Source organism: Lynx rufus, unplaced genomic scaffold, assembly GCF_022079265.1.
Source record: "Lynx rufus isolate CCGP_SWC_20201006 ecotype Redwood Valley unplaced genomic scaffold, mLynRuf1.p SCAF_4, whole genome shotgun sequence".
Taxonomy (NCBI): domain Eukaryota; kingdom Metazoa; phylum Chordata; class Mammalia; order Carnivora; family Felidae; genus Lynx; species Lynx rufus.
In genome coordinates, this window is record NW_025814856.1 from 105,244,710 (window position 1) to 105,265,302 (window position 20,593).

At 35.7% G+C, this 20,593-nt stretch overlaps 1 protein-coding gene across 1 annotated transcript in view; it reads right to left on the reverse strand.

The window, feature by feature from the left end:
- Positions 1-446: 446 nt before the first annotated feature.
- THSD7A (thrombospondin type 1 domain containing 7A) overlaps positions 447-20,593 on the reverse strand; it is a 434,259-nt gene continuing 414,112 nt past the window's right edge. The window contains exons 23-28 of the mRNA XM_047097264.1: positions 18,336-18,509; positions 8,113-8,208; positions 4,785-4,867; positions 4,230-4,440; positions 1,208-1,295; positions 447-531 (exon numbers count right to left, since the gene is read on the reverse strand). Coding sequence (XP_046953220.1) covers positions 447-531; positions 1,208-1,295; positions 4,230-4,440; positions 4,785-4,867; positions 8,113-8,208; positions 18,336-18,509 — 737 coding nt within the window. The remainder of the gene's footprint in view (positions 532-1,207; positions 1,296-4,229; positions 4,441-4,784; positions 4,868-8,112; positions 8,209-18,335; positions 18,510-20,593) is intronic.

The window sequence follows — 20,593 nt, forward strand, 5'->3', positions numbered from 1 at the left end:
TGTTGTTATGCTTCACTATAGTATTGTAGAGATCTTGGTATAAACTCTTCATGCTAAAATGTTGTTACGGGTTAACACTGCCGACAGAGGCTTGGATCAGGCATCCTAACTGAACAATTCCACAACCATATTTTAGAGATGAATGTGAATTGTCAGTTGGTAGATTTCAGAAAAGATCACAGAAAACTTAGAATGCAGCATGTATTCAACTAAAACTCCTAGAATTCTCAGGGCTGTGTTTTTTTTTGTTTGTTTGTTTTGTTTTTTTGTAAGTGGTACTGTCTTAATATCTCCAATGGCACTGTGATTTTCACTCCTTTCTTTGATGCTCTTTTAAAAAGTTACATTGCATTTTAATTCACACAGTATGAAGAGCTTTGTGGCTTCTGGATGTCTACTGCAAAGTCAGAAATCTGAAACTGGTTGTTGCCAGGGTAAGTTATATTTTACATGTCTGCGTCTCCATCATAGGCTAAGGTTAAAGGTTTCAGTCGGTTGTTTTGCCTTCTTTGGGGTTTCTTTGGCTTTTTGCTGTAAACAACACAACAACAATAGGAGAAAGAATCATTTGTAAATTTTACTGTTTCAAATGACAAACTTTGAAATGTATTGATAAAGTTGCTAATTGCCTGTATGACCTAAATTCAATCTTAGAATTGGATACTCTGGTATCTTTGAATTTCTTAGGTATGGTCTGAATAAAATTGAAAAAGAACTCCTCCCGTATTTTATTATCTTATAAAAGTGAATTATCAAATGGAATTCCTCTGGTACTAACAATGGAAATACTGTAGTATAGTCATTTATATTTGAGCAGAAATCTTTGTAAATAATACATAATTTATAATGTTTAAAAAGGTAGTTGAATCGGATTAGGTATGACCATAATCTCTTCCTCCAGTGGTAACTGAGGATCAGTCTGGAGTTCACCGTAAGCATATGAAGCAGTATTCTCTTGCAGAACCAAGGAGAACACACTTAAGATGACCTGGCGCAGCTCTGGCTCATTTTCAGATTTCAAATGGCTCAGATTTGGTAGGTTTTAGACCAACTATGACAGAAGCCATTTTTATTTAGAATTGCAGACGAACACTCAATGTGGAATACTTATTTGATATAGTTTGCTGTTCCTGTGTTATGGTCAACCGACAGTATTTTTGCTGAAATAGATTGTTGTGCCCCCTTAGATTGTGAAATAGTTACTCACCAAGCTAGATAAATCATGGAGACAATAAAGATGAGTAACACAAATGCCCCAGCTGCTACACCGTAAACCCAGGTCTTTAGTCTCCCATCTAAGAAGAATGGATATTAGTCATTAATTTACATTAGTTTGGTGTGTGATTATATATTTATATATATATATATATATGAGACAGTCTTTAACTATGACCAATGACCAGCCACATATGACCACATTGTTTCAAAACAAAATGAATTATTGCTTAGGCACAGTTAATGATGAATGCAACGCTGCTACTATGAGTTAGATGCTGCTTCATTAAAGGTAAATTATCAATGAGACTTGAAAGGCAAAGAAATAATGTTTTCAATTAAATTTGTGTTCAGATTTCAAGTTTATATGCCTAAATTTTTGCTGCTGCTTAACTAAATTTTAGTTCAAATCAAATATGTGTGTAATGCTAAATAAACATTTTGTTCTGATTTTCACTCTAAGAATGGCAATTACAAGAAGAAAAATAATGCAATTTCAAGAAAGTCCAATAGCTTAGGGTTGATGCAGACAGGTATTTGAACATAAATTTTGTCACTTTAGCCTTTTTTTTCCCTAGATGAATTGAAAGTGAATCTATTCAACATTTTTTTAGAATTAATCTTTTATCTAATTTACACTTACACTGTATTTTAAGGTTCATTTGACAACATCATTTGCGAAAATAGCCAAGTTTGATTATAACATATAACTTCTTAACTCTGAATAATTTTTTTCTAACTTTTCTATTATATGGAATTAGGCAAGACAGGAACTTCCCTAATTTGGTTTTCTGGACTTATTTTCTTTGAACTTCTTAGTTTTGTGTTGAGAATAAACTTCAACTAGAAGATAGTATTAATAACCTTACCTAACTTAATCTGAAACTCACATCAACATATATTTTCTGTTGCATACATAAAATTAAAGGTGCTATTGGTGCAAAAATTATAGATTGGGCAAATGGACTTCCGAGACACTCTGGTTTATTTAATATTTGGAAGGCATCAAAAACAAATGTTTTTTTCTGCCTGAAGCTGGATCAACCCAGGGGGTCCATTAGTTGGAAACAATCTGTTAATATTCTAAATAGCCTTCTTTTCAATTCTAAAGACTTAAAAAATTAGACACTGGTTTAAAATCTGCCCTGAGAGTTCTTCAACAAATAATCTTTGAATTCCTCAAAAACCAAGAACAATGCCTAAATGTACTTTTTAAGAACATAAACCTTTTTTTTTTAAAATTTTTTTTTTTTTTTTCAACGTTTTTTTATTTTTGGGACAGAGAGAGACAGAGCATGAATGGGGGAGGGGCAGAGAGAGAGGGAGACACAGAATCGGAAACAGGCTCCAGGCTCTGAGCCGTCAGCACAGAGCCCGACGCGGGGCTCGAACTCACGGACCGCGAGATCGTGACCTGGCTGAAGTCGGACGCTCAACCGACTGCGCCACCCAGGCGCCCCCATAAACCTTTTTAATATACTAAAATACTCACTTTAGGAAAGCTATATATTAAACTTAAACACTCTTTTTAAAAACCAGTTTTGATTTGAGGAGATCCGCATGGATTCTTATTCAAGGTCACAATTGCTAACAGCCATTTGCTGGTCCACGATCTTGAATACTGAGAGAAGAGTTTCCCGTGTTTGCAAAGACAAGTCAGCTTTGCAAAATATATTGTATTTCAGCTAAGAACCTTACCAAGGCAGGGATAATGTGGTTAAATCACAGTATTTGAGCTACCTCACTCCAAAACTGAAAATACTTAAAATCCTAATAATGATTCTCCAGTAAGGGAAAGTGTTTTGACTTAATACATTCCAAAGAGAGATGTGCTAGCTATGAGGATTCTTTCTTTTCTCATGTTTCTAACAAGTATAAGGTAGACTGCACCTGGCTTTGCCTGGAGATTTCCTTTGGTCACTAACTAGCAATTCCTCTTGGTGTAAGAAACACCATCATGATGTTACCTACCATATAGCCTTCATAGCACAATTTTATTTATTTTTTTATTTTATTTTATTTTTTTTTTAATTTTTTTTTCAACGTTTATTTATTTTTGGGACAGAGAGAGACAGAGCATGAACAGGGGAGGGGCAGAGAGAGAGGGAGACACAGAATCGGAAACAGGCTCCAGGCTCTGAGCCATCAGCCCAGAGCCCGACGCGGGGCTCGAACTCACGGACCGCGAGATCGTGACCTGGCTGAAGTCGGACGCTTAACCGACTGCGCCACCCAGGCGCCCCAATAGCACAATTTTAAGCACCAGCGTTAGTTCCAGGAATAAGCATATAGTTGATTTCAACTGGGGAGAGAAAGTATGCAGAGTAGGGATAGCATTTTATTAGACCTTCAAGCTTTTGCCTGTATTGGCTTCAAGTCCATTACTAGACACATTAAGAATGTCTGTTTAATATGACAGGGGTCTGGTCAGTCTTCAAATTTAGATCATCCCATCTAGACAGGAAGGCTCCATCCCTGCCCTTCTGTATCTGATGCTAGTACAGGTTCTGATTACTTCAGTTTATCAAACGGAAGAGCTGATAGAAATTGGGCTGGCCACCAAGTGCCCCTTGGCACAGCACTGCATTACTGATGTTCCTATTTTAGGTTCAAATTATTACCCGTCTGTGGTCAAATGAAAAATTCTTGAATGTCTTTACAGTTTTATTTGTTCCAGTTCTGAATGACAATACACTTTTTTCCTCATTAATATTTTCACTGTTAGATTTCTTTATTCAATATGATCGTAATTATACTTGTAAATGTAGGTCTGAGATCAAAATAACTAATATCCTAAATTTTTTTTCCATAGAAGAAAGTCATTTCTCTGAACTTTGAGCATGAGTGCTTTTTTTATAATAGTAAAAACATAATATATGGCAGTATCAGAATAAATGAGTACAGATGAAATAATTAATAGCTCATATGAAAATGCTTGCTCATTCTTTTAATCCTTTGACATGGTTAAATGTATAAGTAAGAGATTCTACATCAACACTGTCTAGTCACTTCACCTGGCCCAAATGGCTGTAGAAACCAGGTCCTTCCCCGTCCTGTTGGGTTATTGGAGGATGGGGTTGGATGTACTGCGCGACTCGTTTTCACATCTCCTCTTTTGTCCTCCACAGTGGGTATCACCACCACGGGGATAAGTGTGCATTGCTCAAGTGTACCATTAGAAGACATGACTTCAGTGTATCCTTCTTCACAACTGCATGTCCTCATCTGCAGGAGAACAAGAGGATTTCTACACATATAAGGTGATCTTTGAAAGCATGACAGATAGGACTTGAAGAGAAGGCTTTCAAGAAGTATTGTTTTGGAAGTTTACCACATGTAGTTTCTGTCTTAATTACATAAAAAAGGACATACATTTTTTACTGTACACAAATTATTCTAACAGAAACAAGTACGTTCAGAATTATTTACATTGATAAACGGAGAGGTCCAGAAATTAAGTTGCAGGCCTCAAGACATGCGTTTTGGGGGGGGGGGAATGGACTGTACAAGAGTCAGTGGGGTGAGAAATAATGAAGCTAGTTTATTTATCCTAATGAATTCACACATACCTCACTACAGTAAGAGTGGGGTTGACTACACGGTGGGTTACAAGACCTGTCAGCATCAGGCTGGCGCACCACCAAGCAGCCCCCTGCAGAACAGAAAATCATACATTGACAAGCAGCATCTCTTGCAATGATAGAAATACACTATTGTATAGACGTGTCTTTGAATCCTGAACCACTTTGGGAATCCATGGATTTTTCTGAGAGCAACTGATTGTGAGATAGTTGGTTAACCTTGACCACTTTATACAGGAACTTGAGGCTCTTTTTTATTTTTCTTAACATTTACTTATTTTTTTAAAAAATTATTTTTTTAACGTTTATTTATTTTTGAGACAGAGACAGAGCATGAATGGGGGAGGGTCAGAGAAAGAGGGAGACACAGATTCTGAAACAGGCTCCAGGCTCTGAGCTGTCAGCACAGAGCCCGACGCGGTGCTCGAACTCACGGACCGTGAGATCGTGACCTGAGCTGAAGCTGGTGCTCAACCGACTAAGCCACCCAGGCGCCCGAACATTTACTTATTTTTTGAGAGAGAGCATGAGCAGGGGAAGCACAAAGAGAGAGGGAGTTACAGATTCTGAAGCAGGTTCCAGGCTCTGAGCTGTCAGCACAGAGCCTAACGTGGGGCTCAAGTTCAAGAACTGTGAGATCATGACTTGAGCTGAAGTTGGATGCTTAACTGACTGAGCCACCCAGGCGCCCCAGAGACTCTTGTTCTTCAGAGCAGATGGCACAGAGCCTGGAACTCAGCAAGTGCTCAGTAAGCGCTTGGTTTTTAGTTGCTGCTTTGAAAACACTCATTGCACAAGGGCTATTTCTATCCTAGTCCCCCCTGTTGGCCCAGTTCAACATTACAAAACAGATTTAATTTTCCTTCAAAGTTAACTTTTTTCTTGGCTATTCAAAGAAATAGTTGTCACATTCTTTGAGATGTCTCTTTAATTTACGTGACTACCACATACATGTTCTTCTTTAATAATGCGTATTTCTTTGAGAAAATTTACAATTCCTGCTAATTCAGGAGTTTTGGGGGTAGAGGAAAGAAAACACTTGTAGCTACTAGGAGGTATATTTATGTTATTGTTTAAACTTGACATTGCAGCTCTGTTTTTTCTTCCTTCTCTTTCTTCTTTTCAAGTAGAGTGTGCCTGCTTAAGTTGTTAAAAGTGAGGTTTTAAGATGGGAACAGATGTCCTAGAAAAACCATATTGCTGATATGGAAGGAACTTAGAGTTTCAAACCATACTTGCTCACTTGAACAGAATTTTAGGAAAGCAAGTTTTTTCCTTTATTTATGGAACTGATCATCCCCTGGGATTTAATCAAAGCTAACTATTGTTAATTCTTTGCCTTATCTCTCAATAATATAAATACACTATTTATCAAAAAAAAAATTGTGATGGGAAAGCAGTTAGTCATTGCAAGGCAATTGCAGTTAAATGTCCACATTTGAGTTATTATCATTAAACACATGAAGAAAAAGGAAAATAACATCTTGATTTCTAATAAGGACAACTTCATAAAACAGAAGCAGGCAGTCAAGGTAGGTAATATACTTCACATGCTTGTCTATTTCTCATAAAGAAATCTTACCACTCCTAAAAGATGGAAGAAGAATGCATACAGAGTTTATCACAAATCATTTACATGTTGGCTTTTTGGTATCAAAGAGTATTAGAAAGAAATACATGGAATAGTTTAACGAATTAAAAAGAAGGTGAACATATGATTTCTACAGTAAGTCTTTTAAAATTTGACTTACCTTGACATTGGGGACTATCCCCAATTTTAGTGAGAAAAGAGCTTTTAATATGTAGAAGAAAAGGCAAACAAATATTATTTGCATCCATATTTGGAAAAAAGCCCTGAGAAGTAATAGGACCCTCTGGGGAAGCTGCAACAGCCCCTCTGAATAGTTTAAAGAATGCAGACCATCATTTTCAACACTTGAGTCGAATGTACCACCTCTATAAATGACTTCAAATTTAGAAAATCTATGCTTCCTTTCCCAGGACTCTTTCTCCCCATATGCCTCTTAACAGTGGTGTGGTTGGAACATTTTCTGCCTAATACTGAGAGAGAGCAAAGAGTTTCCTGGCAGGGGTCTCTTCTTTGTTATATATGTGTCCACTGGGGGTTGCTATTATCAATGGTTTCTTGATACAGATTTGTCATGTATAAAATCTTACCTTCACAAAAACATAATTTGATATCCTGTTACAGCTTTCATAGGGAGGAAATAAGTAATTACGTTTAAATAAATGCAGGTAATTTAAAATTTAATATAAAAATTGATGCTTTCCAAAAAGCATATTGATTCCTGTTCCTGTTATCTTGATGTATATATTACAGCTAAATTTATAAATGGACATTACTCACAGACACCCAAATGCACATTACTTTCTCTCCCTGCCAGAGGGTCAAAACGATGGCAGTAAGTCAGCAGGTTCCCCTAAGCAGTTAACTGTCAAAACTCATGCTACTGCTGCATTATGAAGATCTCTATAGATTAGACTTACACAAATAAATTGTTGAAAGAGAGATCTTAGATCTTTGGGTCATATGTTTAAGGTTGAGGTTCTGGCTCCAACCTTGTTTTTTTTTTTCCTAGGAAATTTGCAAGGTGGTTCAGTACATACCTGGAGCCAAGTTTCTTGCTACTTCATAGGGACATTAAGATCCCTTGCATTTACTCAGTTTAGATAAGGAGACTTGAAGTAATTGCAGATTAGAGAAGCTCTTTGGGGGTATATTTGGGTCAAGGGACATTTCAGAAAGATTTTTCATTTGGATTTCTTCTTTGAGTATATAATTTTTGAGTGGAGACAGAGTGGGTTAGCTGCCCAGATAGTCTGGGCTTGAGATTTGCCAACAGATTTTACCTATTAATGAATAGAAAACTAAAACATAGATTTCTGAATTATCTAAGTATCAAGGTACTTAGATTTGTAAAACCATACTCCCTTTGTAATACTTTTGGTCTGCATGTATATGGTCTCGAAGATCCAGAAACAAAATATATATCTATATATTTAGCATGTGGTAAGTTATTCACATATAAAAATTGTTAGAAAAGATAATCTGAGAATTATGAAAATTTAGACTATTTTAACCAAACTCATGCAGCAATGTCTAAAATGGCTAGATGAGGGAGAATTTAATTGAAACATTAAAAAATAGTCATTGGTTGCCAGTTATATATAGCCTAGTTACTGAATTCGAAACATGTTTTGGATACCTTGAGTATCTTTGTTTCCTTAATTGTTTAACCAACTGCATGTGTGTTACAGGAAGACTTTCAAAAACCAAAGAAATTTGGCGGTTTACCTGTTACGTTTATACCATCTGACCTTTGACACCAGACTGTTCGGGAAGAACCTTTCCAAGCACTGGCCATCCATTTGTATTCATAACACTGTCCATCTGCAGGGACACAATAAACATGAACAGAAGCATTCTGCTGTCTAGAAGGACAATCATGGGGCAAGTATATAGGAACATGTTTATAAACAACTGAAAAGTGGTGAATCCATCTCAAAAATGATTCGAATGTTACTGTCCTAAAATTACCATAGAAATGTTATAAAATTCCCGATACATTCCTAAATCCCAACTAATGTTTTATGTCCACTGTCATATCTGATGTGAACTTGGATTTTTAATATAACATAACGTTCAAAGTATTATAAAATATCAAATTTACATACAGGGGCAAATAATAACAAAAAATGTTCAATTACTTACGCAGTTTTAACAAATACTACCATTTAGACATGTTTGCTTTAGTTTACTTTTGTCTGTTGGGGAGTGAAAAATAAGATGAACGTGATGTCCTATTATTAGGTCCTCTTCCTGTTGTGATATTCCTCCATATCTATCCAGCAAAAGCCACTATTTTAAAGTAGATACATGCATTCCTTTGCCATGTTTTTTTTATTTTTAATATAATACATTATATGAGGTATGTATATATCCATAAAATACAGCACATCTGGTCCTCAAACAACATGGAGGTTAGGGGCATGTACCCCTATGCAGTCTAAAGTCTGTGTAGAACTTTGACTCCCCAAAATTTAACTATAAACAGCCTACTGCTGACCGGAAGCCTTACTGATAGACAGTTAACACATACTTTGTATTATATGTGTTATGTACTATGTGCTTAAAATAAAGAAAACCATAAGGAAGAGAAAGTATAGTTATTGCATTTCTATTAAAAAAATCCACATGTAAGTAGACCTGCAGGATTCAAACCATGTTCAAAGGTCAACTGGATTATTAAAAATTCTAAAAGTATACTGTATGTATCAATCTGAAACATTCAGTATTGTAGAAGAAATATTTCTATGATTTTTTTTATAATGTAGCTCTGGTCTTACTTAACTGCTATATAAAATTCCACTGTACTAAATGCCACAGTTTTTTGTTTGTTTGTTTTTAGCTATTTCTTCTCTGGATGGCCTTTTAGGTTGTTTTCAATTTTTGCTATTAGTACAATGCCTCAGTGGTCCACCTTCTGCAAGTCTCCTTGTGCTTCTTTAGAGTAAACATCGAGAAGAGAAATTGCTGTGTATCACCATATGGATGGCTGCAACCTTCCTAAATATAACTTTTTTTTCCCTCCCCAAAACAACAATCCACTCACCCACCAGCAGTGAATAAGTGTTATCATTGCTTAAGCCTTTAATAACATTGATAACTGCCAGATTTAAAACTTCTGGTTTGTCTGGTGGGTGTGGAAGCTGTATTGTCATTCAAAAATTTTTAATGTTTACTTACTTTTGTGTGTGTGTGTGAGAGACAGAGTGTGAGCAGGGGAGGGCAGAGAGAGAGGAAGACACAGAATCCGAAGCAGGGTCCAGGCTATGAGCTGTCAGCACAGAGCCAGACAGGAGGCTCAAACTAGTGAACTGCGAGATCATCACCTGAGATAAAGTCGGATGCTCAACTGACTGAGCCAGCCAGGTGCCCCTATATTGTCACTTTAAATTGTAGTTCTCTAATTACTAAAGCTATTAAAGAGTACACAAATGTTTTGGGGGCATTTAGACTTCCTTTTATGAGAATTGCTTCTTTATATCTTGTGGCCATTTTTTTATCCTACTGAAATCTGTGCCTTTTCTTATTGAATTGTGGGAAATATTTATTCTAGGATAGCAGTTCTCAAAGTATCCTGTAGAGAACCTGGGAGACTTTGACATTCTCCCAGGTGCGTGTGTGTGTGTGTGTGTGTGTACTTTTTCAAGTACACATTCATGTGAGTAGAGCTGGGTTTTCTTCATATACATAAACCAAAATAAGACTGCAACAGATTGAATGCAGAAGTAGAGAATCCACCTGTCTTCCTTTAAGCCAGATATTAGAGATTTGCAAAAATGTAAAACAAGACCATACTTGTCAAAGTTACTGTTTTTGTTTTGCAAAATAATTATTTTTCAGCAAGTATGTTATTTACGGTTACACAAAATTGGTTTATGATTATTTTAAATCTTTTCATTTTTAATACAAACTTTTATGTATCTAAAATTCACAAAAGAAAATTTGGATCAGTCGTTGTCGATACTAATCCTTGGAAATTAATTGCCCTCACAAATATATTTTCTAAGTCTGTAGTTTCTTTCTTAGCCTTGTTTATGATCATTTATTATGTAGAAGATTGAAATTTTAATTTAAAATAATTTTTCTTCCTTCCCATTTTTGTTCTTTTTGCGTCCTATGTAGGAAATTATTCCCTACCTTGAGTTTATAATGATATTCTCCTATATTTTCTTTTAAATGTTGTATAGTTCTATTTCACTTTCAGGTCTATAATTTATCTAAAACAATTTTATGTATGGTGTGAGATAAAGATAATTTTAAAAACATTACACGGGTAACAAGTTATTGCAACATTATTTACCCACCTACTACCCTACTGACTTTCATTTCTGTCATGTATCCATATATGACAATTTGTTCCTGAGATTCATTAGTTTAATTGCTTTATTGTTGACTTGTCACTCTTTAAATTATTAATGCTATAGAATAAATTTTGAAAAAAGCCATGTAAGTCCCCTAATCTCTCCCACTTTTTCCTTCTTGAAATTCTGGGATCTTATTGGTCTTCAACCTCTTTGTATTAATTTTTGGGTCAATATCTCATAACACATTATAAAAATCTGTTCAAATTGCCAGGGTGCTTGGGTGGCTCAGTCAGTTAAGCCTCCCCACTTTGGTTCAAAAATGATACCATGGTTCATGAATTCAAGCCCCAGGTGGGGCTGTGCTGACAGGTCAGAGCCTGGAGCCTGCTTTGGATTCTTTGTTTCCCCTCCCTCTCTTTGCCCTTCCCTCACTGTGCCTTGTCACTCAAAAATAAATAAATACTAAAAAAAAAAATCTGTTCACATTAGGAAATGCTCAGCACGGTGAGTGTAGTTATCATCTGTCACAATACAAAGTTATTAAAATCTTACTATATTCCCTCTTATCCCTCTGACTTATTTACGTTGTAACTGGAAATTTGTAACTCTTAATCTCCTTCACCTATCACTTACCCTGGCAACTACTAGTTTGCTCCCTGTATTTATGAATCTGTATCTGTTTTCTTGTTTTGTTCATTCGTTTTGTTTTCTAGGTTCCACATATGAGAGTAATCATATGGTATTTATCTTTGTCTGACTTACTTTCATTATACCCTCTAGGTTCACCCACATTGTCTCAAAAGGCAAGATCACATTCTTTTGTATGGCTAAGTAATGGAATATTGCACACACGTGTGTGTGTGTGTGTGTGTGTGTGTGTGTGTATTATACCATATATTTATCCATTCATTTATTGATGGACATTTAGCTTGTTTTGCTCTTGTAAATAATGCTGCAATAAACATGGGGTGCATAGGTCTTTTTGAGTGTTTTTCTTTTATTTGGGTAAATACCCAGAAGTGGACTTACTGGGTTATGGTAATTTTAATTTTTTGAGTAACCAACATACTGTTGACCACACTAACTGTACCAGTTTACATTCCCATCAAGGATGCATGAGAGTTCCTATTCTCCACATCTTTGCCAACATTTATTTCTTAGCCATTCTGACTGGTGTGAGGAGATACCTCATCGTGGTTTTGGTTTACATTTCCCTGATGATTAGTTGAGCATCTTTTCATGTTGGCTATCTATCTGTGTCTCTTTCTTGGGAGGAAAAATGTCTATTCAGGTCCTTGTACATTTTTTAGATTTTTTTTTGGTGTTTTGTATAACTTCTTTATATATTCTGGATATTAACCCTTTTTGGATTTATGATTTGCAAATATCTTCTCCCATTCAATAGGTTCCTTTGTTGTTTTGTTGACAGCTTCTTTCTCTGTGCAAAAGCTTTTCATTTTAGTGTAGTCCCAATAGTTTAGTTTTGCTTTTGTTTCTCTTTCTGGACATCTAGAAAAATGTTGCTAAGGCCAATGTCAAATTACTGCCTACTTTTATTCTAGGAGTTTTATGGTTTTATGTATTCTATTTATGTCTTTAACCCATTTGAGTTTATTTTTGTATGTGGTGTAAGAAAGTGGTCCAGTTTTATTCTTTTGTATGTAGCTGTGCAGTTTTACCGGTACCACTTATTGAAGAAACTGTCTTTTCCCTATTGTATCTTCTTGCCTCTTGTGTACCAGATTAATTGATCATGTAAGTATGGGCTCTCTATTCAGTTCCATTGATATAGGTGTCTAATTCTGTGCCAGTTCCACATGTTTTTGATTACTATAGCTTTGTAGTATAGTTTGAAATCTGAGATTGTGCTGCTTCCAGCTTTGTTGCTCTTTTTCAGGATTGCTTTGGCTACTCAGGGTCTTTGTGATTCCATATAAATCTTAGGAGTATTTGTTCTAGTTCAGTGTAAAATACCATTGGTACTTTGATAGGGATTATATTTACTCAGTAGATTGCTTTGGGTAGTATGAACATTTTAACAATATTTTCCTAATCCATGAGCATGATAGATCTTTTTATTTATTTGTGTAGTCTTCAATGTCTCATCAATGCCTTATTGTTTTTAGTGTACAGGTTTTCACTTCCTTGGTTAAGTTTATTCCTAGGTATTTTGTTCTTTTTGGTGCAATTATAAGTGGAGGTTTTTTTTCCTTTCTGCTACTTTGTAATTAGTGTATAGAAATGCAACAGGTGTTTACATATTGATTTTGTATCCTGCAACTTAACTGAATTCATTTATTGTAATAGTTTTTTGGGGGAGGGTTTTCTATGTATAATACCACATCATCTGCAAGCAGTGACAGTTTTATTTCTTCCTTACCAACTTGCATGCTTTTCTTTTTATTGTATGATTGCAACATCTAGGATTTTGAGTACTACACTAAAAGTGGTAAGAATGGATAACATCCTTGTTGTACTTCTGTTCTTGATGGTGAACAACTAAGAGCTTGTCTGAGTATGATGTTAGCTGTGGGTTTGTCATCAATGGCCTTCGTTGAGACTCACTTTGTTGAGTTTTCATCATGAATGGGTGTTGTATTTTGTCAAATTCCTTTTCTTTATCTATTGAGATGATCATGATTTTTTCCTATTTTGTTTGTTAAAATTTTTAATGTGAAAATCATAGTAATGTGCCCGATTATTTCTTTGCTTCCAATTATTAAGCTTCGGATTACACTTGGGCTGGAACCTTCTTTACCAGGTTGGCAATAGTGAGCATCCTTGCTTTGTTAGCAATTGCAAGGGAATGTCTCTAATGTTTTCCCTGATATTATCATGTATGCTGTTAGTTTTTGTAGATATCATTTATTAGGTGATTTCCTTCTAGTTCAAGTTAAATTGGAAGTTTTCATTGTGAATTAAGGTTACATTCTACAAACATTGTTTCAACACATTGAAAAATCCTATGACTTTTTTTCTGTTGGTATGACTTACATCATGATTAATTATGGTATTAAGGATTTGGTTAGATAATCTTTTATGATTTTGACATCTATTTTCATTGGTGACATTATTGACTAATTTTACTGCTACACTCTCATGGAGCAGGGAGGATTTTCCTTACCTTTTTTTCCCCACACAATTTTTTTTTAAGATTTTACATAAAATGGAGTTGTTTATTCCTTTAAATTTTGGTAAAACTCCATATAAAGTACCAAAACTGAAACAGGAATAAATAGACAATTTGAACAGAGCCATACCCAGTAAAGAAATCAAATTAGTAATCAAAAATCACCCCAAAAACAAGAGTCCAGGGCCAGATGGCTTTCCAGGGGAAATCTACCAAACATTTAAGGAAGAGTTAATACCTATTCTCTTGAAGCTGTTCCAAAAAATAGAAATGGAAGGAAAACCTCCAAACTCTTTCTATGAGGCCACCATTACCTTGATTCCAAAACCAGAGACCCCACTAAAAAGGAGAACTATAGACCAATTTCCCTGATGAACATGGATGCAAAAATCCCCAATAAGATATTAGCCAACCGGATCCAACAATACATTAGAACAATTATTCACCATGACCAAGCGGGATTTACCTGGGATGCAGGGCTGGTTCAGCATCTGCAAAACAATCAATGTGATTCTTCACATCAATAAAAGAAAGAACAAGAACCACATGATCCTCTCAATAGATGCAGAGAAAGCATTTGACAAAATACAGCATCCTTTCTTGATAAAAACCCTCAAGAAAGCAGGGATAGAAGGATCGTACCTCAGGATCATAAAAGCCATATATGAAAGACCCAACGCTAATATCAACTTAATGGGGAAAAACTGAGAGCTTTTACCCTAAGGTCAGGAAAAAGCAGGGATGTCCACTCTCACCACTGTTATTCAACATAGTAGTGGCTTAGCCTCAGCAATCAGACAACACAAACCAAAGGCATCTAAATTGGCCAGGAGGAGGTCAAACTTTAACTCTTCGCAGATGACATGATACTCTATATGGAAAACCCAAAATATTCCACCAAAAAACTGCTAGAATCGATTCATGAATTCAGCAAAGTTGCAGGATATAAAATCAATGCACAGAAATCGGTTGCATTCCTAAGCACCAACAATGAAGCAACAGAAAGAGAAATCAAAGAATCGATCCCATTTACAATTGCACCAAAAACCATAAAATACCTAGGAATAAATCTAACCAAAGAGGTGAAAAATCTATACACTGAAAACTATAGAAAGCTTATGAAAGAAATTGAAGAAGACACAAAGAAATGGAAAAAGATTCCATGCTCCTGCATAGGAAGAACAAATATTGTTAAAATGTCGATACTACCCAAAGCAATCTACATATTCAACGCAATCTCTATCACAATAATATCAGCATTCTTCACAGAGCTGTAACAAACAATCCTAAAATGTGTATGGAACCAGAAATGACTCTGAATAGCCAAAGAGATCTTGAAAAAGAAAACCAAAGCAGGAGGCATCACAATCCCACATGTCAAGCTGTATTACAAAGCTGTAATCATCAAGACAGTATGGTACTGGCACAAGAGCAGACACTCAGATCAATGGAACAGGATAGAGAACCCAGAAATGGACCCACAGTGTATGGCCAACTAATCTTTGACAAAGCAGGAAAGAATATCCAATGGAATAAAGCCAGTCTCTTCAGCAAGTGGTGCTGGGAAAACTGAACAGCGACATGCAGAAGAATAAACCTGGACCACTTTCTTACACCATACACAAAAATAAACTCAAAATGGGTGAAAGACCTAAATGTAAGACAGGAAGCCATCAAAATCCTCATGAAGAAAGCAGCCAAAAACCTCTTTGACCTTGGCCTCAGCAACTTCTTACTCAACACATCTCCGGAGGCAAGAGAAACAAAAGCAAAAATGAACTATTGGGACCTCATCAAAATTAAAAGCTTCTGCACAGCAAAGGAAACAATCAGCAAAACTAAAAGGCAACCGACAGAATGGGAGAAGATATTGGCAAACGACATATCAGATAAAGGGTTGGTATCCAAAATCTGTAAAGAACTTCTCAAACTCCACACCCAAAAAAACAATAATCCAGTGAAGAAATGGGCAAAAGACATGAATAGACATTTCTCCAAAGAGGACATGCAGATGGCCAACTGACACATGAAAAAATGCTCAACATCACTCATCATCAGGGAGATACAAATGAAAACCACAAAGAGATACCACCTCAGGCTAGTCAGAATAGCTATAATGGCTAAAATAAACAACTCAGGCAACAAGAGATGTCGGCAAGGATGCAGAGAAAAGGGATCTCTTTTGCACTGCTGGTGGGAATGCACTCTGGAAAGCAGTATGGAGATTCCTCAAAAAATTAAAAATGGAACTATCCTATGAACCAGCAATTGCCCTACTAGGTATTTATCTGAAGGATACAGGTATGCTGTTTCAAAGAGGCACATGCACCCCAATGTTTATAGCATCACAATCAACAATAGCCAAAGTATGGAAAGAGCCCAAATGTCCATCGATGGATGAATGGATAAAGAAGATGTGGTACACACACACACACACACACACACACACACACACACACACGCTGGAGTATTACTCGGCAATCAAAAAGAATGAAATCTTGCCATTTGCAACTACGTGGATGGAACTAGAGGGTACTATGCTAAGTGAAATTAGAGAAAGACAAATATCGTATGACTTCACTCATGAGGACTGCAAGATACAAAACAGATGAACATAAGGGAAGGAAGCAAAAATAATATAAAAACAGGGTGGGGGACAAAACATAAGAGACTCTTAAATATGGAGAACAAACACAGGGCTACTGGAGGGGTTGTGGGAGGGGGAATCGGCTAAAAGGGTAAGGGGCATTAAGAATCTACTCCTGAAATCATTGTTGCATGACATGCTAACTTGGATGTAAATTTTAAAAAATTAAATAAAAATACAAAAAGAAAGTTTGGTAAAACTCAAAGCCATTTATGTTTTAGTTTGTTTCATGTATAAGTAAATATTTGATACACTTGAGTTTCTAATAGTTACATAATCCATAGTTTAGATTCTGTATCATTCTTGATAAATTATAAAATTTAGATTATCTTGAAGTTTCTATATTTATTAGGAAAATTTATTGATAATTTTTATTTTTTTTAAGTTTATCCATTTTGGGGGGGCAGAGAGAAGGAGAGACAGAATCCCAAGTAGGCTCTACACCATCAGTGCACAGCCCTACATAGGGCTTGAATTCACGAGCCCCGGAGATCATGACCTGAGCCAAGATCAAGAGTCAGATGCTTAACTGGCTGAGCCAGCGAGGCACCTCTAGTCATAATTTTTAAAACTCTACTCTATATGATGTAGTAGTTATTTTGCTCTTTTTTCCTGATTTTTTCCATGAGGTGGTCTATTTAGTTAGTTTGGTCAACTATTGGTTGTTGATTATTTTGTTTGTTTTCTATCTCACTGAATTTATATTTATCTGTATTAGTTACATTCTACTTGAGTTTAATGCTTAGCTCATTTTAATCTTTTCTACTCCCCTATTTAGGCATTTCAGGCTTTAAGTTTTCTTGTAAGTACTTTTGTGCTAAATCCCACATACCATTTGATATGTAACGCTCTAGAAGTGTCGTTTCCAGTTTTTACTGCTGTGTGCATGGTGACATTTCTTTCGCAATTGCTGTGTTACTGATTTCTAATTTTATTTCGTTGTCATTTGGGGGTGAATAAATTTTTCCTTGGGTCTGTTTCATTTATTGTAACCCCTGACTTTTCTCTACTTCATTACCTACACCCTCCTAGGACGTAGGGGATGGTTCATCTGTTTGGTAAATTAGGGAAGATTCAACTGACAAGGTGCATAATTATACCTAATTCTTGAGTTAAGTCATTTAGCCCATTTGGCTTTTATTCTAAGCCTTCTTCACTAACATTCCAAGCTTTTGTCTCCAACTTTTCAGTAAAAAAAAGTAGTATTTTGGCTCCTATTTGCTATTAATTGTCATACTCTTTAATTGTTCCCAAAGACAAGCAGGAAGGAGAGGACCTATGTTCTACACTAGATATAAAGTCTTTTGTTTTCATTTAGACTGCCTCTGTGTTCCCAAAGTATGACATTTTAATGCTCTGTTGTTTTTGAAAATGTCATGTACTGTTTATATTGGGTGCATGGCTCTATATGTGTGTATACATTCACACATAGACAAATAAACATGTATGTTCATGTGTTATGTCATATTAGTTCTTACCAATACTTTGATTTATCAATTTATAAGAATATAATAAAAATCTCTCATTTTGATGTGGATTTGGAGTTTTTCTTTGTTTCCTTTAACTTAAATAAAGGATATTGTTAGAGTCATACATGATCAGGATTGTCCTGAGTGTCCAAATACTGTGCTCTTAATTATCTGGGCCTTCTGTAGCTAATAAAACTGTGAACCATTTTTTACATTTCTTATCTAATTTTTGAAGGGTGAGAGATTTTTCTTCCTGTAACTTTTTAGAATTCAGAATCCTACTCTTAATTCTCAGTCTTAAGAGATCTTAGCAAATTTACTTATTGAACAGAAAATTCTATATCTTACGCTTTTGTCTCTTAAAACGAAATTGAAAAGATTTCATGAATTGCAGCACTCACCATCACAAGATTTTGTTTCTAACATTTGCTCTGGGCATAGATGTTGATTTTCTAGTTCTTGTATGATCACAGCTCTGGAACGGACCTGTATTCCACCAAAGCCTAGGTCCTCACCATTCACGCAGGTTATCTGACACAGGCTCCACGAAGACCAGTCCTTCAGATAACAGTCACCTGCAAAACACCGGTTGGTAGTTCATACACATACCCATAAACAGCAGCCGTCCAGCTAGTAATTATATTCCTTCACCTCACTGGGAAATGTTTTTTGGTATGCTAGTCATACATGATATTTATAGGATTTAGATAAGTATTTAATTTTTGCAAGTTTATATGTGGTTTACAAGTGTATATTGATGTTAGTCTTGGAGTGGATGTTGCTGAATAGAAACTACAGCTTCCAGGATCTTGTGCCTTATGATTCACCTCCTCTTAAGAGACAACAAACAGTTGATTAAAACCTACCACCACTCCAGGGACGCCTGTGTGGCTCAGTCGGTTAAGGATCTGACTCTAGATTTTGGTTCAGGTCATGATCTCAGGGTGGTTGGTGAGTTTGAGTCCCGCGTCAAGCCCTGCACTGTTAGTGAGAAGCCTGCTTGGGATTCTCCCTCTCTCTCTCTGCCCTTCTCCCTCTTTCTCTTTCGTGCATGTGCTCTCCCTCTCAAAATAAACTTTATATATTAAAAAACAAAAACAAAAAAAACCTACCACCATTCTTGACATTATGGTGAAGAGGTTTATTAAGCACTTGGTAGTACCAATGAAACTCTAAATATACATGAAATTTGTCTTGTAGATATGCATAATTTCAAAAACACTTGAACTCCAAGGCTGAGAAAACTGGCATTTATACTTTAGTTTTTCCTATTTCTTGCCAGAGGTGTGAGGTGAGACAGTCAATTGAGCAGCAACTGCAGTAGTAGTAATAATCCTTGTGACTTTATCTGACCTACATCTTCAATCGAATTATTTTTTTCAATTATTTATTGAAGAAGAATATGCATGAAAAATGATCACATATTATAAATGTTCAAATTTTCACAGTCTGATTTTATAAGTTTGCGGCCAATGCCCAAATCAAGCAACAGGACATTCTCAGAATTTCAGAAACCTTTCTTGTGTGACATATGGAATCGTACCATCCGTATCTGTAAAAAATACTTCACTCATTTATGTTTGCAGGATCCACATGTATTTATGTAGTTCCACTGTGATCGTTAGTGCTGTATTTTACTCCATTATATGACTGTATCATAATTTAGATACCATTCTTTTGATGGGCAGGTGGAGAGTTATACATTATTTCTATGATGAATACTGCTATTGTGAACATCTTAGTGTGAGTCTTTGAACTTATATACGCATTTCTACTGGGTGTATACTTAGGAGTGGAATTGCTGGGCCCTGGTGTACCTGCGTTCAACATCTTCAACCATTTGGAGAACAAGGAGGATTTGATGAAATATACCTTTCCTGTATACCCATCCATTCTTCAGGACTGACTGGTGATACTGTACACAGGCTATAGTAAATTATGATAGACACGAATCCACAGGGATTCTTATCATTTTAATTATTCCAGCCATACCATATGCATAATTCATATTGCCTTATATTATGCTGAAGATGCCTAATATTAGCACAAATTTGCCTGGAGATCTGATTAATGAAAACATGTCTTGTGTTATAATTAAGAAATCTTGGCCAGACGTGAATAACTGGCTAATAGGTATATGTATAACAGTAAAGTGGAGTGATTTTTGTAGACCTTTATTATAGTATGTCATTAATAGTTAATGTCATCCTGAAGTGCAGAAAATTCTACTAAATTTTAGAAGTGTTAAGGAAAAAGAAACTACGAAGCATGTTTAAATACTTTGGGGTTACTCAGTTTTTAAATACATAGGAAAAACTATTAAAATTTTAAATAGTCCTCTCAAGATAAAGGTAATGTAACTACACCCCAGTGATTGCAAACTACATGGAAATAAAACATATCTTTTTTTTTTTTTTTTTTTTTTTTTTTTTACTGGTAGGCTTTATCTCTGTGATTATATCACTTGACATAGTGTATTTTACAACAAAATTCAATAAATCTTTTAATATTTGTCTGTGAATTATATAATCGTCACCCTGAAAGAATCCATGTCAGGCTTTAAAGGCTGAATAACAGCAAATGACAGTGAGACATTGGGCTTGTACTAAACATACTTTTATGTTTTGACCATATAAACCATTATAATAATAAACCACAC